The sequence below is a fragment of the Lygodium microphyllum genome, chromosome 6, assembly GCF_053477565.2.
Source record: "Lygodium microphyllum isolate KBCC chromosome 6, Lygodium_microphyllum_v1.1.10, whole genome shotgun sequence".
In the NCBI taxonomy this organism is placed as follows: Eukaryota; Viridiplantae; Streptophyta; class Polypodiopsida; order Schizaeales; family Lygodiaceae; genus Lygodium; species Lygodium microphyllum.
The window spans coordinates 25,630,633-25,653,139 of NC_141140.1; the positions used below are offsets into that span (position 1 = coordinate 25,630,633).

Sequence of the window (22,507 nt, forward strand, 5' to 3'; positions counted from 1 at the left end):
CAAAGAGAGAATGTGCTTCCTTCTCCATCCTAGGTGTAAGAATATGCTCAACAAGACTTACATGCATCCTAGGCCACACATGTTCAAGCAATAGCACAAACAACCCTATGACACATAAACTTGCCCAAATATCATACCATTGGGTCACGCAAATATTTTGATATATTAGTATCGTTAAAGTCCACCGTTTTAGATTAGTACCAATAATGTCCATCATTTTCATGTTTGCTTAAAACCTTCTCCAAGTAGTTCATAGCATGATCTACTAGAATTTCATCTATAAGAGAGTGATGATTGCTAGTCAAATGGGTGCCTTGTCCTTTGTGTTTATGCTTGTATTGTCTATGATGGGTCAAAATTTTGCATTATTGCATAGGACTATTCCACAAGTTTCTATTCATGAAAGAATCTTTCCACTCACCAGTCAAATCTTGATCCATGTTTACTCTTTACGATGATAGCAAAAACGTGTACATAAGTACGGAGTTCTTCAAAGAATTGCCCAACTGTTGATTTGGTTTCTTTCTCATCATCATACAGATTTTTCACATCCTATTTCAATTTTCATATGTTTTCTTGCTTACTTGGTTGTATCAACTTATTTTTAAGGGCATTATCATTTATCATTCTAAATGTGCTAGTTCTATCCCAAATACTTCGCTAGCATCAAGGAGAGGGCTGGGTAGATTAGAACATGTATAAAGGCTTCCATAACTTGTTTTCTTATTGCATGGCTACTTTAATTCCAAATTTCATTGCTCAAAACCTTTTAAAGACTAGTAGGCTTTTATAAATACGAGGCACCCTTACCAATTCCACATGTTGCAAAAAGGCTCCCCTCATTTGTGACATGGTTACTTTTATCCCTAGTTACCTTGCTTAGAAGCATAATAAGACTAGCATGCCTCTAGCAAAGGACCTCATCAAAAGCCGAGTTGAAAATCAAATAGAGACTTCTTGCATAAGCTTTTTATATGGTCTTCTCTATGCCAAAACTCCAAACTTCTATAATACTAATAGCTAGATTGAAGGTGCACACATCAGAGCTGTCAATTTTCTTTAATTTGAACTCAACAATTATCTAACAAGAATTCCAAGGTCTTACCTTGTTTATGACATTAACAACACATGGATTTTTAAAGAACTTCAAAACCAGTGTGATTGACTCTTCTAATTTGCATCTCTTGGATGTATGCGAGTAGCATACTTCTACCTTTACAACTTGGAGACAATGGCATGGATGTGACCTTGACAATTCTAGTTAGCATTTCTTATGTGTATATTGCAAGGATGCATTTCAGAAAGGGTGCATTACTGGGAATGAGCTCCTCTTTGGGGCAAGGAAGATACCCACACCTGAGTCTCTGTATGAAGCTTATGTAGAGTATGCAGAAGCTAATGGGATTGAACCAATAGATATTAATAAGGTCTAAGTTGAACGCTTGGATTGGCACTAGCAGCATGCCGTGAGCATCACAATCCTTGAGATACTCTAGCTAGGCATATTTTAGAGGTAGCCTAGATTTGCAGCTATAGCTGTCTCCAGGACTAGCTCTCTTCATTCAAATATTGCAATAGCACACCCTGTTGCAAAACGCAGTTGTCAAGGTTTGGTAGGATGCATAAGAATCCCATGATGTACTTGGAAGGAGAATGGAAGTCTCTAGTGATGATTGGCCCATCCTTAATACTTGCTAGTTAGGAGTTAGGCCTTGGGAAACAACTAAAGAATGTCTCTCTTCTACTTCTTTTAAGAGTTTAAGTCTTCAGATATAGCTGAATGATCTTCCTCATGAGGGACCTTATAGGCCTCCAATAGACGCCTCTTGTCAACTGACATACTACTTATGGAAGAAGGTGCTAAGCAGAAGCTTGAACAATATTATACCTTCCTCAATGAATCCTAATAAGAGAGCGCCATGCTTAGAAGTGCAAAAATAGTTAGAATGCCCGGTCACCAAGCAGCAACTCGTACTGTTAAAAGATATCTTCAAGGAAATATTTCAGGATTTTGCAAATGCAATAGCCTTTCTCAGTCCTGAAAATCAAATTTTGAAAACTTCCAACTAAAAGAAAACTTTGGGTGGAGTTATTTTGCTACTCACTTGGTCTTCAACTATGAACGGATTTTGACATTTCATAACACTAATCTCACCTAGTCATAGATTCGAAGCAGGTGAAATTCACCACGTTTTACCTGAGAAGAGAATGCTCATGCAAGGCCTACATTATTAAGTCTGCATAAATTAAAAACTTTGAACATGCAAGGTAGATGAACCTAGTGGGAGCTAACAATCCAATCTTATGTGGAACATGGATCCTAGACTCCTCGTATCAGCCGCAAAATCCTTACCCTCTGGCATAACCTTGTTCAGATACAGATGCAAAGATTTCAGATGTCCTGAAGCTTGTATTTATCACTACAGGTGTACAAAAATGGTGGCCTCATCATAAACCACAGAGCTCATTTCTTGAGTGGTTGGACATATATAGGACGATATATCTGTTCTAACAAGTTTTGAGCTGCATTCTCTGTAGGCAACCCTCTGGTTGACCCAATTGTCCATTGGGCGATAATGCCAGCACAGATTGCAAATCTGAAGGCTTTAGTAAGAGTTTCTTGATCATGATAAAGTGCAGGCTGGGAAGACAACTTCCTGATCATGCCTACAACAAAGAAAACCACCAGACAGTATTCAGGAACTCCATGAATTTGACTTCAAAAGAAAAAAAAGTCATTGCCAGTTCACAAACTGATATTTTCACATTGATTGATTAAATCTACCTGCAACAACTGCATCCCCAGACCCTGTTCTATCACATGTGTAAGCAGCCACAATAACGTCTTCAACTCCAAGAACTTCCCCATCAAAATCAGGGGTATAATAATGAATAACGTATGTAGCATCTGTTACCAGTAGCATTTTCAGATTCTCATGCCAGACAGACGCAATCTGCTTTCTTGTGTAATGATATTCGCCTCGACGAGAATTCAACTCCCTTCGAGATCTGGCAGCATATTGTGGATGATCGTGTCTGCAATTTTCTTCTCCTACAAGAAACTCAAATTCATGTTTTGTTACCTCAATGACATTTGCCTGCAACCAAGCTTCTTGGATAATTTCCCAGGCATGCTCTCGTGACATCCACAATGTAAGAGGGAGATTGACGTCAAAGAAAATAATGCCCCCATGAAGTTTTGAAAGCCCCAGTGCCCTGAAAAGACTTGTTCTAATAGGCTCTGTCATGAGCACTGATGAGGTAAAATGAAACATCTTTGCCTGTCAGAGAGACAATAGATGTCAGAAAAAAAACTTCACAGCAACCTTGACTTGACTGGAAACTGCTTTGTTAAAACTGTGCACAAGAATTGAGCAAGCACAGATGCACACCTCTTTAAGGATGTCAAGATTGACTTCTGTCTCTAATAAAGAGTTCTCGGCACTGGGTTTGGCACATGACATCTTTACCTGCCCATTGTCATCATAAGAAATATCCATTTGAGACACCCCTGTTCTACAATTGGGATCAAAGCACACACCCCGTGTCTGCACATTATTTTGGTTGAGGGTAAGCACCAGCTCTCTGCCAAACTCATCATCTCCTACTTTACCTATGAAGGCAACTCTGCCTCCTAAACGTGCTAAGGCAATAGCCACATTAAAAGAAGGTCCACTAGGAGCACGGGCAAACTCAGGTGGCCGCCATTGCATGAGTTTCCATCTTGAATACATGTCTGGATGTTCCTGTTTATAAGACACCCGTACAGAAGGAACAAAATCATTTATTGCCTCACCAAAGCAGCACACTAGGGGAGGCCAAAATCCATATTTATCTTCCTCATTTTCTGTTTCACTGTTCCCTATTTCTTTCTGCTTCTTACTCTTTGAAGCCCTGCTTGATGCTTTCCCTGTTGTTCTTTTACCTGCATTGACACAATGAATATTATTGTAACCCATGCAAGTGCCCCATGTATGCATGCATACATAACCACCACCTTTACACTGTAATGAATCATCACAGATATTATAGCCTTCATATCTTGATATTAGTCTGATTACATTGTGCAAGCAATAAAACACCATATATCTAAATCCATTATACATGACGAATAACTTATCCAAATCACTATGAATTGCCACCTTTCACAAATAAGTACTACCTTTCTATTGTAAGCATAGAACAATGTTATGAGGATGTGAAATTTTATTGCTTTGCTTAGCATTTGATTAAAAGTTAATCAAATGTGCTAATTTGACTTGCGCATGTAAGGTGCAAGTTAATTCTCTCACAGAATGGGACCTAGGACCTCGAAATATCAATTGGTGCCAAAGGCAAAAGTTGTAATAAGTTATGCCTAACATGTACTAGGTGGTACCTGGTGTCAAATTCTAGCCTAGACCAATTTATTGGCTACTAATGTCAGTGATGATATTAGAGACTAGGCAAAAATTAATTAAATAATGCTCGTCTAAGGGCTAATAACTACTCGAGGATACTTGGTAGACAAATTGGCCTAGCCAATTTAATTATTGGCTGGTGAAATGGGATAAGAAGGCTGCCACTTGGCAATACTTTCCATGCAAGTGGGAAAAGCGTTTTTGGGGATTGGTGGAAGTCTATTCAAACCATAGTAAGAGAGAAGGAGGCTATTAGAGAGTAAGGAGATGTTGCTGATGTGATTCGCAACCACCAGGGACCAATTCTATAACAGGTAACAATAGTTTGGAATCCCCCAGGTGCAAGTGACAGTAGCCCACGATATTCCTAGTGAAGATGAATGCGCATAGAAGGGAGCAACAACCTTTTTGGTAGTCCTAAGCTGTAGATGGTAGCTTCCATGGTTGTTTGAGCATGGCAACAAGCAATAGTTAGTCTTTCTCGCGATGAAACTTTGAAATTTCTCTCTGTAAAGCATTTTATCTCATTCTACAGTTATCTCAACAAAATCCAACCATTTGAATCATCAAAGATAAAGTTTTTGTTAATCTCAATTTTAAACCCTAATTTATAACAAAAGTTAGGGGTTGATATCCACCTCAAGATGTGTGCTCAGAATTGAGGGCTTAGGACTTGAATTCTAGCTGTTGAAATTGAGCAATTTCATGGAGATTCAAAAGAAGGTACAGCCATGTCTGTACATTTGAATGAGTTTAACTCAATTTTCAGTCAGATGATTACTTTGGATTTCCATATTGATGAAGAGTTCAAGGCTACTTTCTTGCTATATACTTTACCTAAAAGTTGCAATACTTTCAGGACAGCTTTGAGTAATTCAAATACTCAGCTATTATACTCTAAATGTGGAGAGTTCTTTGCTAATGAAAGAACTCAATAGGCAGAATAACTCAGCAAACAAGTCTTCTAATGCATTACACACTAGAGGCAGTGTAAGGCAGTTTTGAAAATAGAGCACGCAACAAGTCTCATGGAAAAAATATGAAATGCCATCATTGTGGCAAAAAAGAGCACTACAAATGGGATTGTTTTCAATTGAAGAAAGAGAAGGGCAAAAACAAAAACACTCAAGACAACATGGCTTTAAAAAAAGGTCGGCCAACCTGCAAAGAAGAGCAATGTGAAAATAGAAGAGGTTAATGTAGTCACTCATGATACTAATAATGATGGTGATGTACTTCTTGCTTCTTTGCGTGCACGTGCATTGATTGCAGATTTTGAGGATGATATGCACACTTGGATACTTGATTCAGGTGCGTCCTTTCATATCACACCACATCATGAGTGGTTCTCTGACCACAATGGTGGTGTACGTGGTTGTCCACTTGGGGAATAACTATGCATGTAAAATTGCAGGCATTGGCAGTGTGAAACTGGAATTTCAACAAGGCTCCGTGTTTGTTTTGCATAATGTGAGACATGTACCTCAGCTCAAGAAGAGCTTGATAAGCATAAGGCAACTAGATGATGAAGGCTATCACACCACCTTTGGGGATAGCGAATGGAAAATCTGTAAGGGCTCTCATATTGTTGCCAAGGGGTCCAAAAGTGATACCTTGTATCCTTTGCATTTATCTAGTGTGTGTAACCATGTAGTTGCCATAACTGAGCAGCCAAGTGTTTCTTTGTGGCATAGCCGGTTGGGACACATGAGTCAAACCAGAATGAAAGTGCTCTCTTGTTTGGGTTATTTACCATCTTTGAGATATACTGACTATTTATAGTAAACATGCTCAAACCTCACATAAAAAATCTCTTTCTCTAAAGTCTTCACCCTTAGAGTTGGTACATTCAGATATATGTCAAATGCCAGGATTATCTTTAGGGGGAAAGAAGTATTTCACTACCTTTGTTGATGATGCCACATGCAAAGTATGGGTTTATTCAATCCCTCGCAGAGACAAGGCCTTCGATTTTTAAAAAATTCCTAGCACTTCCTGAAAATCAGACTAGCAAGACATTAAAATGCCTTCGCTCTGACAATGGTGGGAAATATGTGTCCAAAGCCTTTCAAGACTTTTATGATAGCAAAGAGATTAGAAGGGAGCTTATTGCTCCTCATAATCTGGTGGAAAATATGGGGGGTCCCTCAAGAAGAGTGGTCGGACAAGCCACCTTCATATACTTACTTGAGAGTGTTTGGCTACGAGGCATTTGTGCACATTTACAAGGAAGAATGCAGCAAACTTAAGAGAAAGTCCGGTAGATGTATTTTCCTAGGATATGGTGATGAACGTGAGATGGGATATCGATTATGGGATCTCGAGAAAAGAAAAGTAGTACGCAGCAATGATGTTATCTCCCGAAAAGATCGCATGCACAAACAACTAGAAAGAACAGAGGAGGTCAGAAGGGTTGTATTCCAAAAGGATATACCAATAGGATAGCAAAGAATGCCCGTTAGACAGCAGCAAATACCTGCTGTAAATGTCCCTGAAAATGCAAGGAATGATGCTGAATTTGGAACAACTTGAACCAGCTATACAGCATACTGAACCTGCAGAACAGCAAGCTGTTAATGCAGATTTGTAGGTAAGTGGATATAATATGATGTAAAAACGTACTCGTTTGTTATTAAGTTGGAACACAAATGAGTATAGTAGTTCAATATCTTCATTTTGTAAATCCATCCCACTTGATGTAGCGTGCATGATGATCTAACCTTTAGGATTCCAATAATGTTCTCATTGTACAAACATCAAGATCCACTATAGAATCTTTGCTAAAATTATTAAGATTTTAATCTAAAGCAACCAAACTACCACCAACATAATGCCATCTATTATAATAAAAGCTAATGATGAAATTTTGAGTAGCAATCATATATTTACAAGCTATAGAGCCTTGATCTATATCTTACTTACAATTTTTCCTTCTGTCCTAGTGTCCCATTCCTCATCAACAAATTGTATAACATGATCATATATTAGTCTCTTCACTAAAAGCATGGCCTTTGATCTACTTATCTCAGCATTAGAAAAGAAGTCAACAAATATATTAATAGGCATGAACAAAGTAACTTTGCTTAGCCCACTTGAGATACTAGGTTTTAATGTTCTCTGTATCTCAAAAAATATTTTACATCTATAGCCCTCACCTGTAGCTGCACTTGGCAAAGGCTACTCAAAACTTCAAAAAATCAGGCAAAGGAAGGGGGGATATTGATCCCCAATTGGCTACGTTGCATGGGGATAATATAAGAATGGTCATAGAAGAATATTCAATTCTCTACAAGCTCTGTCTTCATTCTAGCTTTGTATATCTCTTCTCCAATCAAGCCTTGCATCACATCAATCACATCGACAATAGATTCGACCGGTTGTCATTCCTTAAGATTAGAGAGATAGACATCTACGAGACAAATAAACAAATGTTACAATGGAAAACCTTCCAAGTTCAAGGAAAAAGAAGACTTTAAGAATCAAATCCTTACAATTTGGTTTATGCATTGGAAGATTTGAACTTCTAGTTTCCAAATATAGCTCTCTACGCCACCCTAGACAGCTAAGACCTATAAATAGGCCGTTACTTCATTCATTCTTCACCACTTTAGTCATTCTTCACTCCTCATGGTGGCCATCTATCTCTCCCCTCCAATATGGCGACCATCTCTCTCACCCTAGCATCATCTTAGGTGAGCCCACACCTTGTGCTTGGTTGCTTGGAGGATTTCCCACATCCTAACGTCAATTTTACACAGCTAGCGACCACATCTACCAAGCACGCGTCAATCCTACACACCTAGCATCACTTCTTCACACTTGTGTTCATCACCTAGAGTGGTCCCCTCAGCTTGGCGTCATTTGGGCAGCCAATATGCACCCTTCACTCAATGCCCAAACTGCTTTGAGACTGGACGCCTTGAAAAAAAGAAAAGAAAAAGACATGAGCTTGGGCTAGTATATCCCTTTCTAGTTCTAATTTTGAGCCTAAGAGAAGATGCTGAGCTAAAAATATATTAGTCTCTTTAAAACAACCTCAAAACATGCTTAATTAATGAATTGAACATCTTTATTAAAGAGGAATGTGTTCCTAGAGAGTGTCTATGTCCCATAAGACAAATTATAATTTGGGTGGACCCAGTGTGATGGCGACATGAAATTTTGAGATGCTTTGATATTGTCGATAAGATTTAAATAAGTTATTAATCAAATATGCAAGGTTGTTTAGTACATGTGTTGCATATGGCAGTTATCTCATGGTAACAGGCAAGTACCCTAAGGATGTAGTGGATATCAAAGGCAAAAGTTGAGATAAGTTATGCAACTCGGTTTTGGTGGTCAATTGGTATCAATTTTAACCCTAAGACAGTTGTTTGGCCAGTAAGCGTTAGTGGTGACACTAGGGACTAGCATTAATTGATTAATTAATGCCAATCTAAGGGTCAACTGAGGTTGGGGAATACTCCAAGTTGCAAATGGCCTAGCCAATTTAATTATGGATGGGCACCTTTAATTTTGGACAAGGTCAAAATAGCTGAAATTATTTTTTAAAATTATTTAATTTGAAAATTAATTTAATGGTAGGATAATGCCGGAAAATCGGTAACCCCCATCAATGAGAAGGGGAATAGACTACATGAAATAACTTTTTTAAAAATGATGAAAGAAAACGGTTGAAACATGCAGTCCCATGGCACTCACCGTCGTAGGTAGCAGGCATTAGCATGCACCAAAGACGTGGGTGGAAAGGGCATCTGTGGTTGCCATGGCGAAGTGTTGATAGTGGTGGGGAGGAAGGTCGTTGAGGGCACGTTGGTGGATTAAGTGGTAGGTGGTAGGGTAATGGGAGTTGGTGGTAGGGATGTTCTTTGGGGGGTTGCACTGATGGAGTACAATGGCAGGCTTACAGAGTGATAAGCTACCACTTGGAAAAAATACCCATGCAAACTAAGAAAACGTTTTTGGAGCTGAGTCTCAGCCATTCAGTGAGCTTGGAGCTGATGGGTGGGGGGAGAGAGAGAGAGAGAGAAAGAGAGAGAGAGAGAGAGAGAGAGAGAGTTGTTGGTTGGTCGTCATCAATCGTCCTCGTCTTCTGGCTCTTCTTTTGGTGATTGAGGATGGGAGCATGGAGGCCTGACAGACATCTAGGGTTTCTTTCATGTTTACTAGGTATATTATTGTATTCTCTAAAGAAAGCTGTTGGTCATTACACCTGTGCAAAACTCCACATTTGCTGTAGGCAATAGCCATCTGGAACCTTCACGAGGCAGAAGATAGCAAGGAGACACTTTCCAGGGGCTAGCGATAGTGTTGTTGATCAAGCGACAACATCTATGAGGACTCAAGATAGCAAGCAACTGCATTAATGAAAAGAATTGACAGGCCAACAATCAGTTTTGGCCAATTCATAGTGAAGAATCTCTAAATCCTGTCTCATCTCACCATTCTCTAACTTTCTCCAATTTGTGCTCAGAAATTCTCAGCATTTCTCATCCATTTGGAGCATATCTCGACCACATTTGGTGGACAACATGAGGATTTCTGCTATAAACACTAAATTTCTACAGAAATCAAGGTTTAGCAGCCACCTTGAGACCCGTGCCAACAGGAGAAAGCATCATATGCTGAAATCAGCACCTGAAATTTGTGAATTGTCCAAGATTTCATATGTCTAACCATCCATTGTAGTTTGGGGTAGCATTGGTCAATTGGGATCCAATTTAGAGCAAGTCCTAGGTAAAATTCAAGGGGCATTTAGCCCAATTTGTTTGCCGATTGTTGAACCAACAAAGGGCATTGGATTAGCCAAGGAGATCATGGAATCTTGGCTTGTAATCAATCCCATTGGCAATTGACATTAACAAAATACCAAAAGGGGCGCCAGTTTCAGAGCCAACAAGGTATCCAATGTCCAAGATTATTAAGGTAAATTGTGCATTTCATTTTATATTTATTTGTTGATTGCTGTAATTAAGTGCTTAATCAAGGAATTACCACCCTCTCCAAGAAGGAAGGTTGGTTTCATGGTTCCATTGCGAGGATACCATTGAATCCCTTGATTTGGTGAGCCCCAAGCACCTGATTGCAAGCCAAAGCTTTATGTTAGTGCTGATTTTTGCTCTCAGCTGAGAAATTACAGCAATATGTCTTTATATAGTGAGATCGAATCAAGCAATGATGATGCCTCTCAGTACGGACATTCACATGGAGAAGAAGGAAATGCAATGCTTGATCTTAGACAAGGCTCAGACCATGGACAGCAAGCTGAAAATCTTGTTGTTGGGCAAGATGCAAGGCCTTCAAGGCATATTGAGGTTGATGACCAACAAAGTGAAGAGGAATTTAATGACTAGTTAGAGAATTGGATGAGGACAACAGCAAATCTCTTTGCTGAATTGGCAAAGAATCCTCAGTTCACCCAATTTTTGAATGCTCCAAAGAAGGATAGCAAGGGCAAGAAGAAAAAGTTATCTTCCACACCTTTGGGACAACCAGTTGCACCGAAGGTAGTGCCTAAGCCTTCACTTGAAGCTCCCAAAGATACTAATGAAGCAAAACAATTGGCACCTACGAGGCAAGGAATGCAAATGCAAGGCCATCATGAAAGTGCCAATCCAATGGATTTTGGACAGCTGGGTATGTATGCTATGATGGGGCAGCCATGATACTTTGGTGGTAGTACATCACGGGCCAGGTAAAGGCATCGACATCACGTGTCAATGTGGGCAGATGCGCGACGACCAGCCAATAATTCTATAATTTTTGGTTGTGAAGTGGCTTATTTTAAGCCCTGTTTCGCATGTGCAAGCACGATTTTCAAACTAGTGCATCTTTATACCCAGAAGTTTGGGGGTTTTTCCAAATCTGATGCTGGTCAAATATAACAAGATAATCTGACCAGAAAATTGCAAAAATTGCACACATTCGTTTCAAAAATTTTGGGGCTTTTCTCATGTCAATGAAATTTTGCTTAGCAAAGTCAAATTTGTTGACATTGGTGCACAATTGACCTGAGAATTTTTAGGGCTTTTGCAAGATTTTGGCAAATTTGTGCAATCAATGCAGATTTGTCAATAAAATTTTGGGGTTTTTGCTGAAATTTGAGAATTTTGGCAAAAATGATGTCTGAAATGTACGTTGGAAACATTGCTGATGCAATTTTGGTGCTCTAAGCAATGAGATTCATTTCCCACTCGTGAAATATTGAAGAAATTACAGAAAATCTTGGTTTCTTCTATGTATCAGAAATACTTGGTCACATATGTATGCAATACATATGTTGGCCAGCTCCCATTGAGTTAATGTATTGCTGAACAGTCATTTTGCAGCAGTCTTAGTGATCATTTGCAGATCTAGGATTATTGCAGATGTACTTTTGGTGATACTACTAAAGTGGGAGTCACCTAGCAGTGATGTATGCTTTGAGTATATGCTGAAATTTCAGTTATACTGCTGAAAGTCACCAGTTTTACTGCTGTACATGTACTTGGACTAAACCTTGCTCTCATTGACTGAAAATTTGGGCTGATATTAACTGAATATTCAACTCATTGTTTGTTGTTATAAATTGCAGTATTGTTCTTTGGGTACATTGTTGAAAAATGGCTGCAAATGCTTCAAGCAGCAATGACACTAAATCCCTCCTTGAAATCAAGAGATTTAATGGCACTGGTTTTGACTTGTGGAAGTACAGGATGCAAGGCATTTTGTTTCTCAAGGATTGTGATGATGCTCTTTTGGAAGTCAAGCTTGCAGCTATGACAAATGAGGATTGGGCTAGACTCAACAAGAAGGCCATTTCATACATTAAAATGGTTGTATCTAATGATGTACTTATGAACATTATGCGTCTTGATACAGCTTATGCCATATAGAAAAAGTCGATGGACACTTATGAAAACACAACTCCAGTAAATCGAGTGCATCTCATGTGCAAGCTTGTAAACATGGAGTTGGATGAGTCTAAGCCAGCATCCGACCATTTGAGTGCTTTCACAGGGATTTTGAGCCAGTTGCAAGACTCTAGTTTGCAACCTTTCAATGATAAATTGAAGGCAATTTTCTTATTGATGACTTTGCCTGATAGCTCGGAGTCTTTGGTTGTCTCATTGAGCAACAACCCTGCTTTAACCTTCGATGGTATTAGGGGCTCTATTCTCAACGAGAAGATTAGAAGAAAGTCCAATGGAGAAAGCAATGGCTCAGCTTATCATCTCAAAGGCACGTCAAAAAAGAGGGGTAATGCAAGAAATAAAGGCAAAAGCAAGAGTAAAAGCAAGGACAAACAGCAGGATATCACCTGTTATCGATGTGGACTTAAAGGGCATAAAAAGCCTGATTGTCGCTACTACAAGAAAGAGCAAGAAAGAAAAAAACAGCAAGGAAATAACAAGAAAGATGATGACAGATCTCCCTCAAAAGAAGTAGCAAAGGCCAACGTTGTATCTAGTGTGGTCATTGAAGAGCTCTTTGACACTCTTGTTGCAGCCTCATGTAATGATGCAAATGTTCTACAGCAACAGGTGATATGCACATCACTAAAAAGGAGGTGATTGATGCCTTACTTTCAGCTGATGATGAATTGTCTCAATCATGGATAGTGGACAGCGGTGCCTCTTTTCATGCCACTCCCTCTTTGGAGTCATTTTCTGAATACACTTCAAGTTGCCTAGGCAAAGTTTACTTGGGAAACAATTATGCATGTGAAATAGAGAGTATAGGAGCCATTCACTTGGCCCTTGAAAATGACCAAGAGCTGATTTTGCATGATGTCAGATATGTACTTGGCATAAAGAAAAGTCTACTATCAGTTGGGTAGCTTGATGCAAGAGGGTATGTTACTACCTTTGGTGGTGGATCTTGGAAGGTCCACAAGGGCTCTATGCTAATTGTTAAAGGCAGCAAAAAAGGTGACTTTGTATTATTTGCATTGTAAAGCATTACCTGGCAAGTTTTTAGTTGTGGCTGATGTTCATTCACAGATGGAACTTTGGCACAAAAGACTTGGCCATATGAGCCTGAAAGGCCTTCAAGCTCTCTCCTCTTCAGGGAGATTTGATGTAAAAGGCTCTGGTCTTGACTTTTGTAATGATTGCATATATGGAAAACATGTGAAGTCTCCTTATTACTCTGGTGTTGCTAAGAAGTCCAATGCTCTTGACTTAGTACATTCAGATGTGTGAACTATGCCTATTAATTCACATGGAGATGCACGGTACTTTGTCACTTTTATTAATCATTTCAGTAGCAAGTCATGAGTGTATGTATTAAAGAGCAAAAAGAAAGTGTAGGATGCTTTTAAAAAGTTTCGTGCTTTTGTTACCACACAGAAAGGACTTAAGTTAAAAGCTATAAGAACATATAATAGGAGTGAGTATATTTCTAATGAGTTCAAAAGGTTTTGTGAGATGCATGGCATTAAGAGGGAGTTGACAACCCCTTACAATCCTACATCAAATGGCGTGGCTGAAAGCCTAAAGGTATAATCACACACTTTGTGAGAGAGTTAGATGCATGTTGTCCACAACTAATCTCCCACAACAGTTTTGGGGAGAGGCTCTTAAAACTGCAATTCATGTGTACAATCGTTCTCCCAATCGTGCATTGGAAAATGGAATTCCTGAAGAGGTTTGGTCTGACAAACCTATGACCATTTGCGTGTCTTTGGTTGTGATGCTTTTGTGCATATTCCTGTAAATCAGAGGACTAAACTAGACATGAAATCCATCAAGGGCATCTTCATGGGATATGGAGATGAGGGAGAGATGGGATATAGAGTTTGGCTTCCTCAGAATAGAAAGATAGTACACAACCGAGACGTAGTATTTAATGAGGCAAAGTTGCTGAAAAATGCTACACATGGTGACCTTGACAAGAAGAATGTCAAATTTCAGCATGAACAACCAGCCATTCAACAACCATTAGCTGAAGATTCTATCCATTTTGATGCTGAAAATGATCAGCAACCTATTGTGCTAAAGCCAGAAGATATTGGACAGCAAATTGATGTACATGATGGAATAGGACAACAACAAGAACATGCTGAAAACAGGTTACAATAGCAAGAAAATGCTAAAAACCAACCACCAGGTGATGGTGTGCACATACCTAAGGATGTAGGTCCATTGCCTGTCAATACAGATCATTGGGTAAGAAGGTCTACACGTGCCAGAAGGCAGCCATAGAGGTTTCAGACATCTTTGGATTGCATTTTATTGATTGGTGAGCCTCTGACATTTAAAGAGGCACAGTCATGTGAAAACAAGAGAAAGTGGGAGCTTGCTATGCAAGAAGAGATGAAGTCTCTGTATGGGAATAACACATGGGAGCTTGTACCTTTGCCCAAGGGTAGGAAAGCTATTCCTAATAAATGGGTTTATAATGTGAAATGTATTGATGGGAAACCCAAATACAAGGCACATTTGGTTGCTAAGGAAGGCATAGACTTCCAAGAGGTTTTTTCACCAGTGGTAAAGATGACTACGCTCTGTGTTTTGTTTGTTCTCACTGCATCCTTGGATTTAGAGTTGGATCACATGGATGTGAAGACTGCTTTTCTTCATGGCGACCTAAATGAAGAGTTGTACATGAAACAGCCCAAAGGCTTTGCTAATCCAAGGAAAGAGCATTTAGTTTGTAAGCTGAAACGCAGCTTATATGGGCTGAAGCAAGCCCCTAGACAGTGGTATAAAAAGTTTGATACTTTTATGCTCAACCATGGATTCTAACATAGCCATGTAGATCATTGCTTATACACTCAGAAGGCTGATGATGGAAACCTTATTGTGCTGATTTTATATGTGGATGACATGCAAATTGCAGGAAAGCATAAGAGTACTTTACATACTCTTAAAAGGCAGCTGAGTTCAGCCTTCTCAATGAAAGATTTGGGAGCAGCTGAACACATTTTGGGCATGTGCATTAAAAGAGATAGATGTTGAGATTCAGTAATCACACTCACTAACAGCCTCTTTGTATGGAGCTTCAGGGCCAAGGACGTGCAAGCTTACCTATCCCATATGCACAGTGGTGCCTACTGCAGTTTCCTACTTTCCTATAAAGCATTGTACTTGCCTTCTTTTCTTAATGCAATGATAGTACTCTTTTCTTATCAGTAAAGTGTCAGTGTCAGTGTCATTGTCCACATACACAAGATTGTGTTTATGAGTCCAAGTCTCAATCTTGGAACCTAATTCACTTGTGTAACAAACAGTGTCTTTGTCTCCTCCATCATGAGTTTACTCTTCTCCTTTCATCCACCATAACTAACTGCCATGTCTTAGATCCTGCTCATTCTGACATGGTATCAGAGCCCAAACGGGCATGACACTACTCTCTCAGCTCATCTCCACCTCAGTCTAGCTCAATGTCAGCTCATGACTCCATTTTCAACTTGACCTTCATCTTGAACTGTTGTCTGCCATAGCCAGGACTGCACCCTGCCTCCTTGGAGCTTCTTGATCTCCTTCCACAGTCAATATCTTAACCCGCTTTCTTCTGGAGATATCTTGCCTAGGTCAGGGCGCAACCTCCTATTACATCACAGTTCAACATTGCGCACATCAGAAGGCAGCATTGCAGAAATTCGAGCTCGCTGTAATCTCTGCGCCTGTTTCCAGTCCGTACATCGATTCTCTCTCCACGCTGCATGATTTACTCTGTGGCCATAGGGCTTTGTAAGCCCATGTCCTAAGCTACCTCCAGCTCGAGTTTGACGCCGGATGATCGTGTTTGTGGGCTGCTGTAGCAGAAAACTCAGTCAGGCTGAAAACCCTAACTGTGGGACACCATAGCCACAAGTTTAAAAGCTTCATCTTTTACTTCATTTTCACACTCCTGCCACTAAACCAAGCTAAAGCCTACTAAATCTGAAGTTCCCAGCATCAAATCAAGGAGGGGAAGATTTGGATTTTGAAGATCTTGAAAAATTTTGCAGATTTGGAAGACTCAAGGAAGAAGATACAAACATAGTGTCCATTGACACTCATCTAGTGCTCTTAGCACTTGTGACTTGTGACACAACCAACTCTTCTGCTGCTGAAATCTGAGAAATCGGTGCTGATTTGCTGCTGCTTCAACCATCCAACATGGGAAAAGACTCTCCAAATGCTCGGTTCAAGGGAGTCGGGTTTCACACCTGGCAAACCCGCATCAAGCTCATTTTGATGAAGAAGGGTCTTTGGGCCATTACCAATGGCAAAGAGAAGAAACCTCGGGATGCGGACCTTGCAGTTACTTGGCAGAAGAATGATGACAAGGCACAAGCCATCATTAAACTGGAATTGGATGACAGCTACATCCATCATGTGGATGCCTGTGACACGTCCCATGACACTTGGGACAAATTGGATACCTTATTTGGTGCACAGTCAAAGTCGTCTAAGTATGGTCTATTGATTGAATTTTTCCGACTTGATATGAAGCCTCATACATCCCTGGCATCCCATCTGAACTACATGGAAAGCCTGCTTACTCAACTTGTAGGGATAAAGCTAAAAATGGATGACGATGTTTGTATTGGTGTCTTGTTAAAAAGTTTGCCTCCTGCCTATGATAATGTATCAACCACTCTAACCAATATGCCTGATCCTCAACTTGTTGATATTAAAGCCTCTCTACTAGAGGAAGAAAAGAAACTTAAAAGCAAAGAAGAGCCTAGCACTTCAAAGGATGAACAAATGTTATATGTAAACAACAGATACAAAGGCAAAAAGGAACCGCTCTTCTGTGACTTCTGCAAAAGGACCGGACACACTCAGAAGTTCTGTCATGCTAGGAAGAGGTCCCAAAAGGCCTATCTTGCTGTAAAAGAAGAAGAAGACCATGGACCAAAAGATGAAGACGAAGATGAAGATGAAGACCACCAGGATCAAAAGGACAAGTCTCATCAGTCCTTCTACTCTCATTACTCTGATAGAATGTTTTAAAAGCCTTGTATTTCCTTGCCCTAATGCTTCCTGCCATAAGCTTGTAAACTCCTCGTGTAACTTGGCATTACAGTCCCTGTACACTTTGTGAGGTCCCTGTTACAGCCTCTGGATGTCCATCATGTTTTGGTGCCCACACTTAGCCTTTTTTTGCGACAGCCTCTGGTGTCTACCATGTTTGTGGTGTGCCCACACTTTGCAGGTGATTTTCATTACAGCCTCTACACACTTTGTGCCTTTCTAGTTGTGATTGAGGAGGGGTGTTGAGATTCAGCAATCACACTCACTAACAGCCTCTTTGTATGGAGCTTCAGGGCCAAGGACGTGCAGGCTTACCTATCCCATATACACAGTGGTGCCTACTGCAGTTTCCTACTTTCCTATAAAGCATTGTACTTTTGCATTCTTTTCTTAATGCAATGATAGTACTCTTTTCTTATCAGTAAAGTGTCAGTGTCATTGTCCACATACACAAGATTGTGTTTATGAGTCCAAGTCTCAATCTTGGAACCTAATTCACTTGTGTAACAAACAGTGTCTTTGTCTCTTCCATCATGAGTTTACTCTTCTCCTTTCATCCACCATAACTAACTGCCATGTCCTAGATCCTGCTCATTCTGACAATAGAGGACAACACTTGTTGGTTCTCTTACAAGACAAGTACATCAGCAAAGTACTTGACATATTTAATATGGCTAATGCTAAGCCTCTTGGTGTGCCTTTACCACTATATACAAAGCTTAGCAAAGTTGATTGTCCCAAATATGATGCAACTGCTACTGTGATGAAAGGCATACCTTATGCATCAACTTGTGGTTCTTTGATGTATGCCATGGTTGCAACTCGTCCAAACATTGCTCATGCAGTGGGAGTTATTAGTAGATTCGTGTCTAATCTTGTCACACTGACTAAGGTCAAAACCCAAGATAACCCTACAGATGTTCTCACTAAAAACCTTGCAAAGGCTCAGCATGAGCATTGCATTCAACTAGTGGGAGTTGGATAGTTTAAAGGCACACTTCAGGCCTTTAAGTGGAAGGTTGTTGAGTGTAAATCCCCTTTGGGTGTAAACTCTCTTTTACTTTGGTTGTAAACTCCCTTTTATCCCGTGTGTATAAACTTATAGCTGTGAACACACCCTTTACTTGTACCCTAACATATAAATACATTTTTATTCTTTATGTACCATGCAACACACTAGTACACTCTTACTCGATTCTCTCCGCTCTCAGCTCTATCACTGCTCATTCTAGTCTCGCATTCAATCAACACTCTAGCTCAACACAAAGTCAATGAAGCCCAGTAGAAGGAGATTATAAGTCAGGTGAATGAGCTATTAAAAAAAATATTGATTCAACCCAGGTCACCTCCTTTTTGTTCTCCAATGCTTTTTGTGCAAAAAAAAGATAGTTCATGGCATATGTACATTGTTTATCATGCTCTGAATAAAATCACGATAAAGAATCGGTTTTTAATCCCTCGGATTGATGATGTTATGGATAGATTATAAGGGGCAGTCATATTTAACCATGTAGATTTAAAAAGTGGATATCATCAGATACGCATTAGACGAGAGCATATGCCTAAGACAACTTTCAAGTCATCTTTTGGGTTGTATGAGTTTCTTGTTATGCCTTACAGACTTACGAATGCTCCTACCACTTTCAATCGGATAATGGATCGCATCTTCAAGCCATATAGAGGATTTGTGGACACTTTCTTTGATGACATGATTACCTATTCAAAGAATGAGATAGAGCATACAAAACACTTGGACATTGTGTTCAATGAACTTCATAAGCATAGGTTGGTTATCAATGACAAGAAAAGTGAATTTTTTTTGCATGAAATCCACTTTTTGGGACACATTGTATCAACCGATGATATTGGTATGAACCTTGCAAAGGTTGAGACAATACAATCATGGCAACCTTTGAAAAATATGCATAAGATCCACAACTTCTTGGGTTTATGTTCTTACTATGGAAAGTTTGTACGTGAGTTTGCTAAAATTGCATCTACATTGCATACTTTCTTGAAGAAAAATGTGCCATTTGGATGGACATCAGTGGAAATTTCAGCGTTTGAAAAGTTAAAGGAAAAGATGACTTCAAATCTTGTGCTTGTGTTGCCCAATCTAAGGTATTCATTGTCGCGAGTGCATGAGGATCAAGACACACAAGACTAAGATATACATAGTGAGAGAGAGTTAGTGCACAGTAGACAGTGAGAGAGAGAGAAAGCAAAAGACTCAATGTGGGTTCTGAAGTGTACCACTTTAGGTTTTTAATAATATATATAAAGTACATGTATAAGGGTGCGGGCACACTCGAACATTGTAAAATGCACGGTGACTCTTTATTCCCAACAACCTCCCATCTAAAGGCAACATGCCTAAAGGTAGAGGAAAGAATCAGCTAAGTCTATGTATGTATAAAGCTGAAATACGCATATACTATCCAACCCCTATCATCTTGCGGGAATGAGCAAACCGCTCTGCTGGAAGGCCCTTCGTGAGAAGGTCTGCACGTTATCATTTGTATGTACCTTGACAAGCTCAATGCCCTTGCTATCAAGTACACTCCTGATAAAGTGAAATTTCACCTGTATGTGCTTTGTCCTTGCGTGAAAGACAAGATTCAGTGCTAGCATGATAGCACTCTAACTGTCACAGTGGAGGATAGGAACCTCTATAATACCAAGCTCTCTCACCAAATGTAAAAGCCATAAAGCCTCTTTGCATGCCTTAGTAGCAACTACATATTCTACCTTTGTAGTAGACAATGCAACACACTTTTACAGCCCAGATATCCAAGAGACTGCTCCTCCTGTGAACATGAATACATATCCTGAAGTAGACTTCCTACAGTCACGATGGCCAGCATAGTCTACATCTGCAAACCCAACAATAGATGACCTCTACTTACCAAAACAGATACACAAATCCTTTGTGCCCTTCAGATATCTCATGATATCCTTCACTGCTTCTCAATGCTTTTTGTCAAGATATGCCATGTATCTGCTAACCACTCCCACTGCAAATGCAATGTCAGGATGCCTAGCAATCATAGCATACATCAAGCTACCAACAGCTGAAGCATAGGGTATCTTGGCCATTTCAGCCGTTCCATCATCTGATGTAGGGTTGTCATCTGCACTACGTTTCACATATGAAGGCAATGGTACACTAATGGCTTTTCCCGCCTCCATATTGAAATGCTGCAGAACTTTCGTGACATACTCCTCCTATGACAGACAAAGAAGACCCTTTCATCTGTCTTTGAATATACGCATGCCAAGAATGTGATTGGCCTCACCAAGATCTTTCATATCAAAGCTATTGTGTAAACTCTGCTTCAAGGAGTCCAAGGCATAAACATCCTTGCCTGCAATCAGCATGTCATCCACATGCAAAACCAAGAGAAGAAGGATGTCACATGCTGCCTTCTTGGTGTATAAGCAATGATCAACTTGAGAACGATGAAATCCCTAAGATTGCATGAATGTATCAAATTTGTGATACCATTCTTGTGGTGTCTGATTCAGCCCATACAAACTCTTGTTGAGTTTACATACCATGTGCTCTTTTCCCTTTGTAGCAAAACCTTCAGGCTGTTGCACTCCTCATGCAGATCACCATGTAAGAAGGTCGTTTTTACATCCATTTGTATGAGTTCCATGTCTTCAGATGCAACCAAGCCCAAGATGGTTCGCAAAGTCGTCATTTTGACTACAACATAAAAGATATCATCAAAATCAATTCCATGTTCTTGCTTGTACCCTTTAGCAACCAAACATGCCTTGTACTTTGGCAAAGAACCAAAAGTGACTTTCATTTTGTATACCCATTTGCAGGGTGGCAGTTTTTGTCTTTTTGGCAAATGCACCAAATCCCAACTGCCATTCTTCATGAGGGATTCCACCTATGATAGCATTGGTTTGTGTCATTTCTTACTATCTTGTATGTCCATTGCTTCTTGGAAGCATGACGGTTCACCACAATCTATTAACATGACATAATCAGCCACATAGTTTACACCAGGAATGAACCTATTTGGCTGTTTTTGCACTCTGGTCGACCTACAGACCCAACGGTCAAGATTTGCTAGCTGTTCAGCATGCAAATCTGCATTAACAACTTGCTGTTTTGCAGGTTCAGCATGCTGTACAGCTGGTTCAGGTTGTTCCAAATGCATGTGTTCTTGCTAAATTTGCAGGACATCATGGGCAAGATCCTCCTAATCATTTTCAGCATCATTCCCTACATTTTCAGGGACATTTACAGTAGATATTTGCTGCTGTCTAACGGGCATTCTTTGCTGTCCTATTGGTACATCCTCCTGGAATACAACCCTTTTGACCTCCTCTATTCTTTCAGGTTGTTTGTGCATGAGATCTTCCCGGAAGATAACACCATTGCTACGTACTACTTTTCTTTTATCGAGATCCCATAATCGATACCCCATCTCACCTTCATTACCATATCCTAGGAAAATACATTTACAAGACTTTGGCTCAAGTTTGTTGCGTTCTTCCTTGTGAATGTGCACAAATGCCTCACACCCAAACACTCTCAAGTGAGCATACGAAGATGGCTTGCCTGACCACGCTTCTTGAGGGACTCCCCTCCCCAAAGACCTGTTTAGTGACCGATTAATCAAGTGTACGGCTGTCATAATAGCCTCTGCCCAAAATCCATGAGATAAAGCAACATGTGGCAACATTGTACAGACCCTGTCTCGAATGGTCTTGTTCATACGCTCTCCAACACCATTTTGGGGTATATTGTGAGGAGCAATAAGCTCCCCTTTAATCCCTTTGCTGTTTCAAGAGTCCTAAAAGGCTTTTGGACACGACTTTAAGAGGCCATTGATGCTCTCGCCATCGCGTCGCCTGCTACCCCACCCCCCCACTACTCCCTCACACCCACGCTCGCCCTGCCTGTCACCTTAGCTGGTGGCCCCCCGTTCTCCGCCTGCGGCCCCTGCCTAGGCCCCCGCTTGTAGCCCGTCGCCCCATCCCCGCCCTATTCGTCGCCCCGCTCCGCCTTGTCACCTTGTCCCCGCCCTGTCCGTCACCCACACGACTGGCCACACCCGACGACCCACACGACTGTCCCCCCCCCCCCCCCCCGCCCGCAAGGCTATCCTCTGCTCCAGATCCCCCCCCCCCCCCGGGTGC

The 22,507-nt window shown here is 40.4% G+C and overlaps 1 protein-coding gene across 3 annotated transcripts in view; it reads right to left on the reverse strand.

Annotated features, from left to right (window-relative positions):
- Positions 1 to 2,158: 2,158 nt before the first annotated feature.
- Positions 2,159 to 22,507, reverse strand: part of LOC148034394 (fructokinase-like 1, chloroplastic) — a 34,169-nt gene continuing 13,820 nt past the window's right edge. For all 3 annotated transcript variants that reach the window (XM_087679347.1, XM_087679346.1, XM_087679349.1), the window contains 3 exons: positions 3,393 to 3,925; positions 2,786 to 3,281; positions 2,159 to 2,667 (listed from right to left, as the gene is read on the reverse strand). In XM_087679347.1, coding sequence (XP_087535473.1) covers positions 2,465 to 2,667; positions 2,786 to 3,281; positions 3,393 to 3,925 — 1,232 coding nt within the window. In that variant the 3' untranslated portion in view covers positions 2,159 to 2,464. The remainder of the gene's footprint in view (positions 2,668 to 2,785; positions 3,282 to 3,392; positions 3,926 to 22,507) is intronic.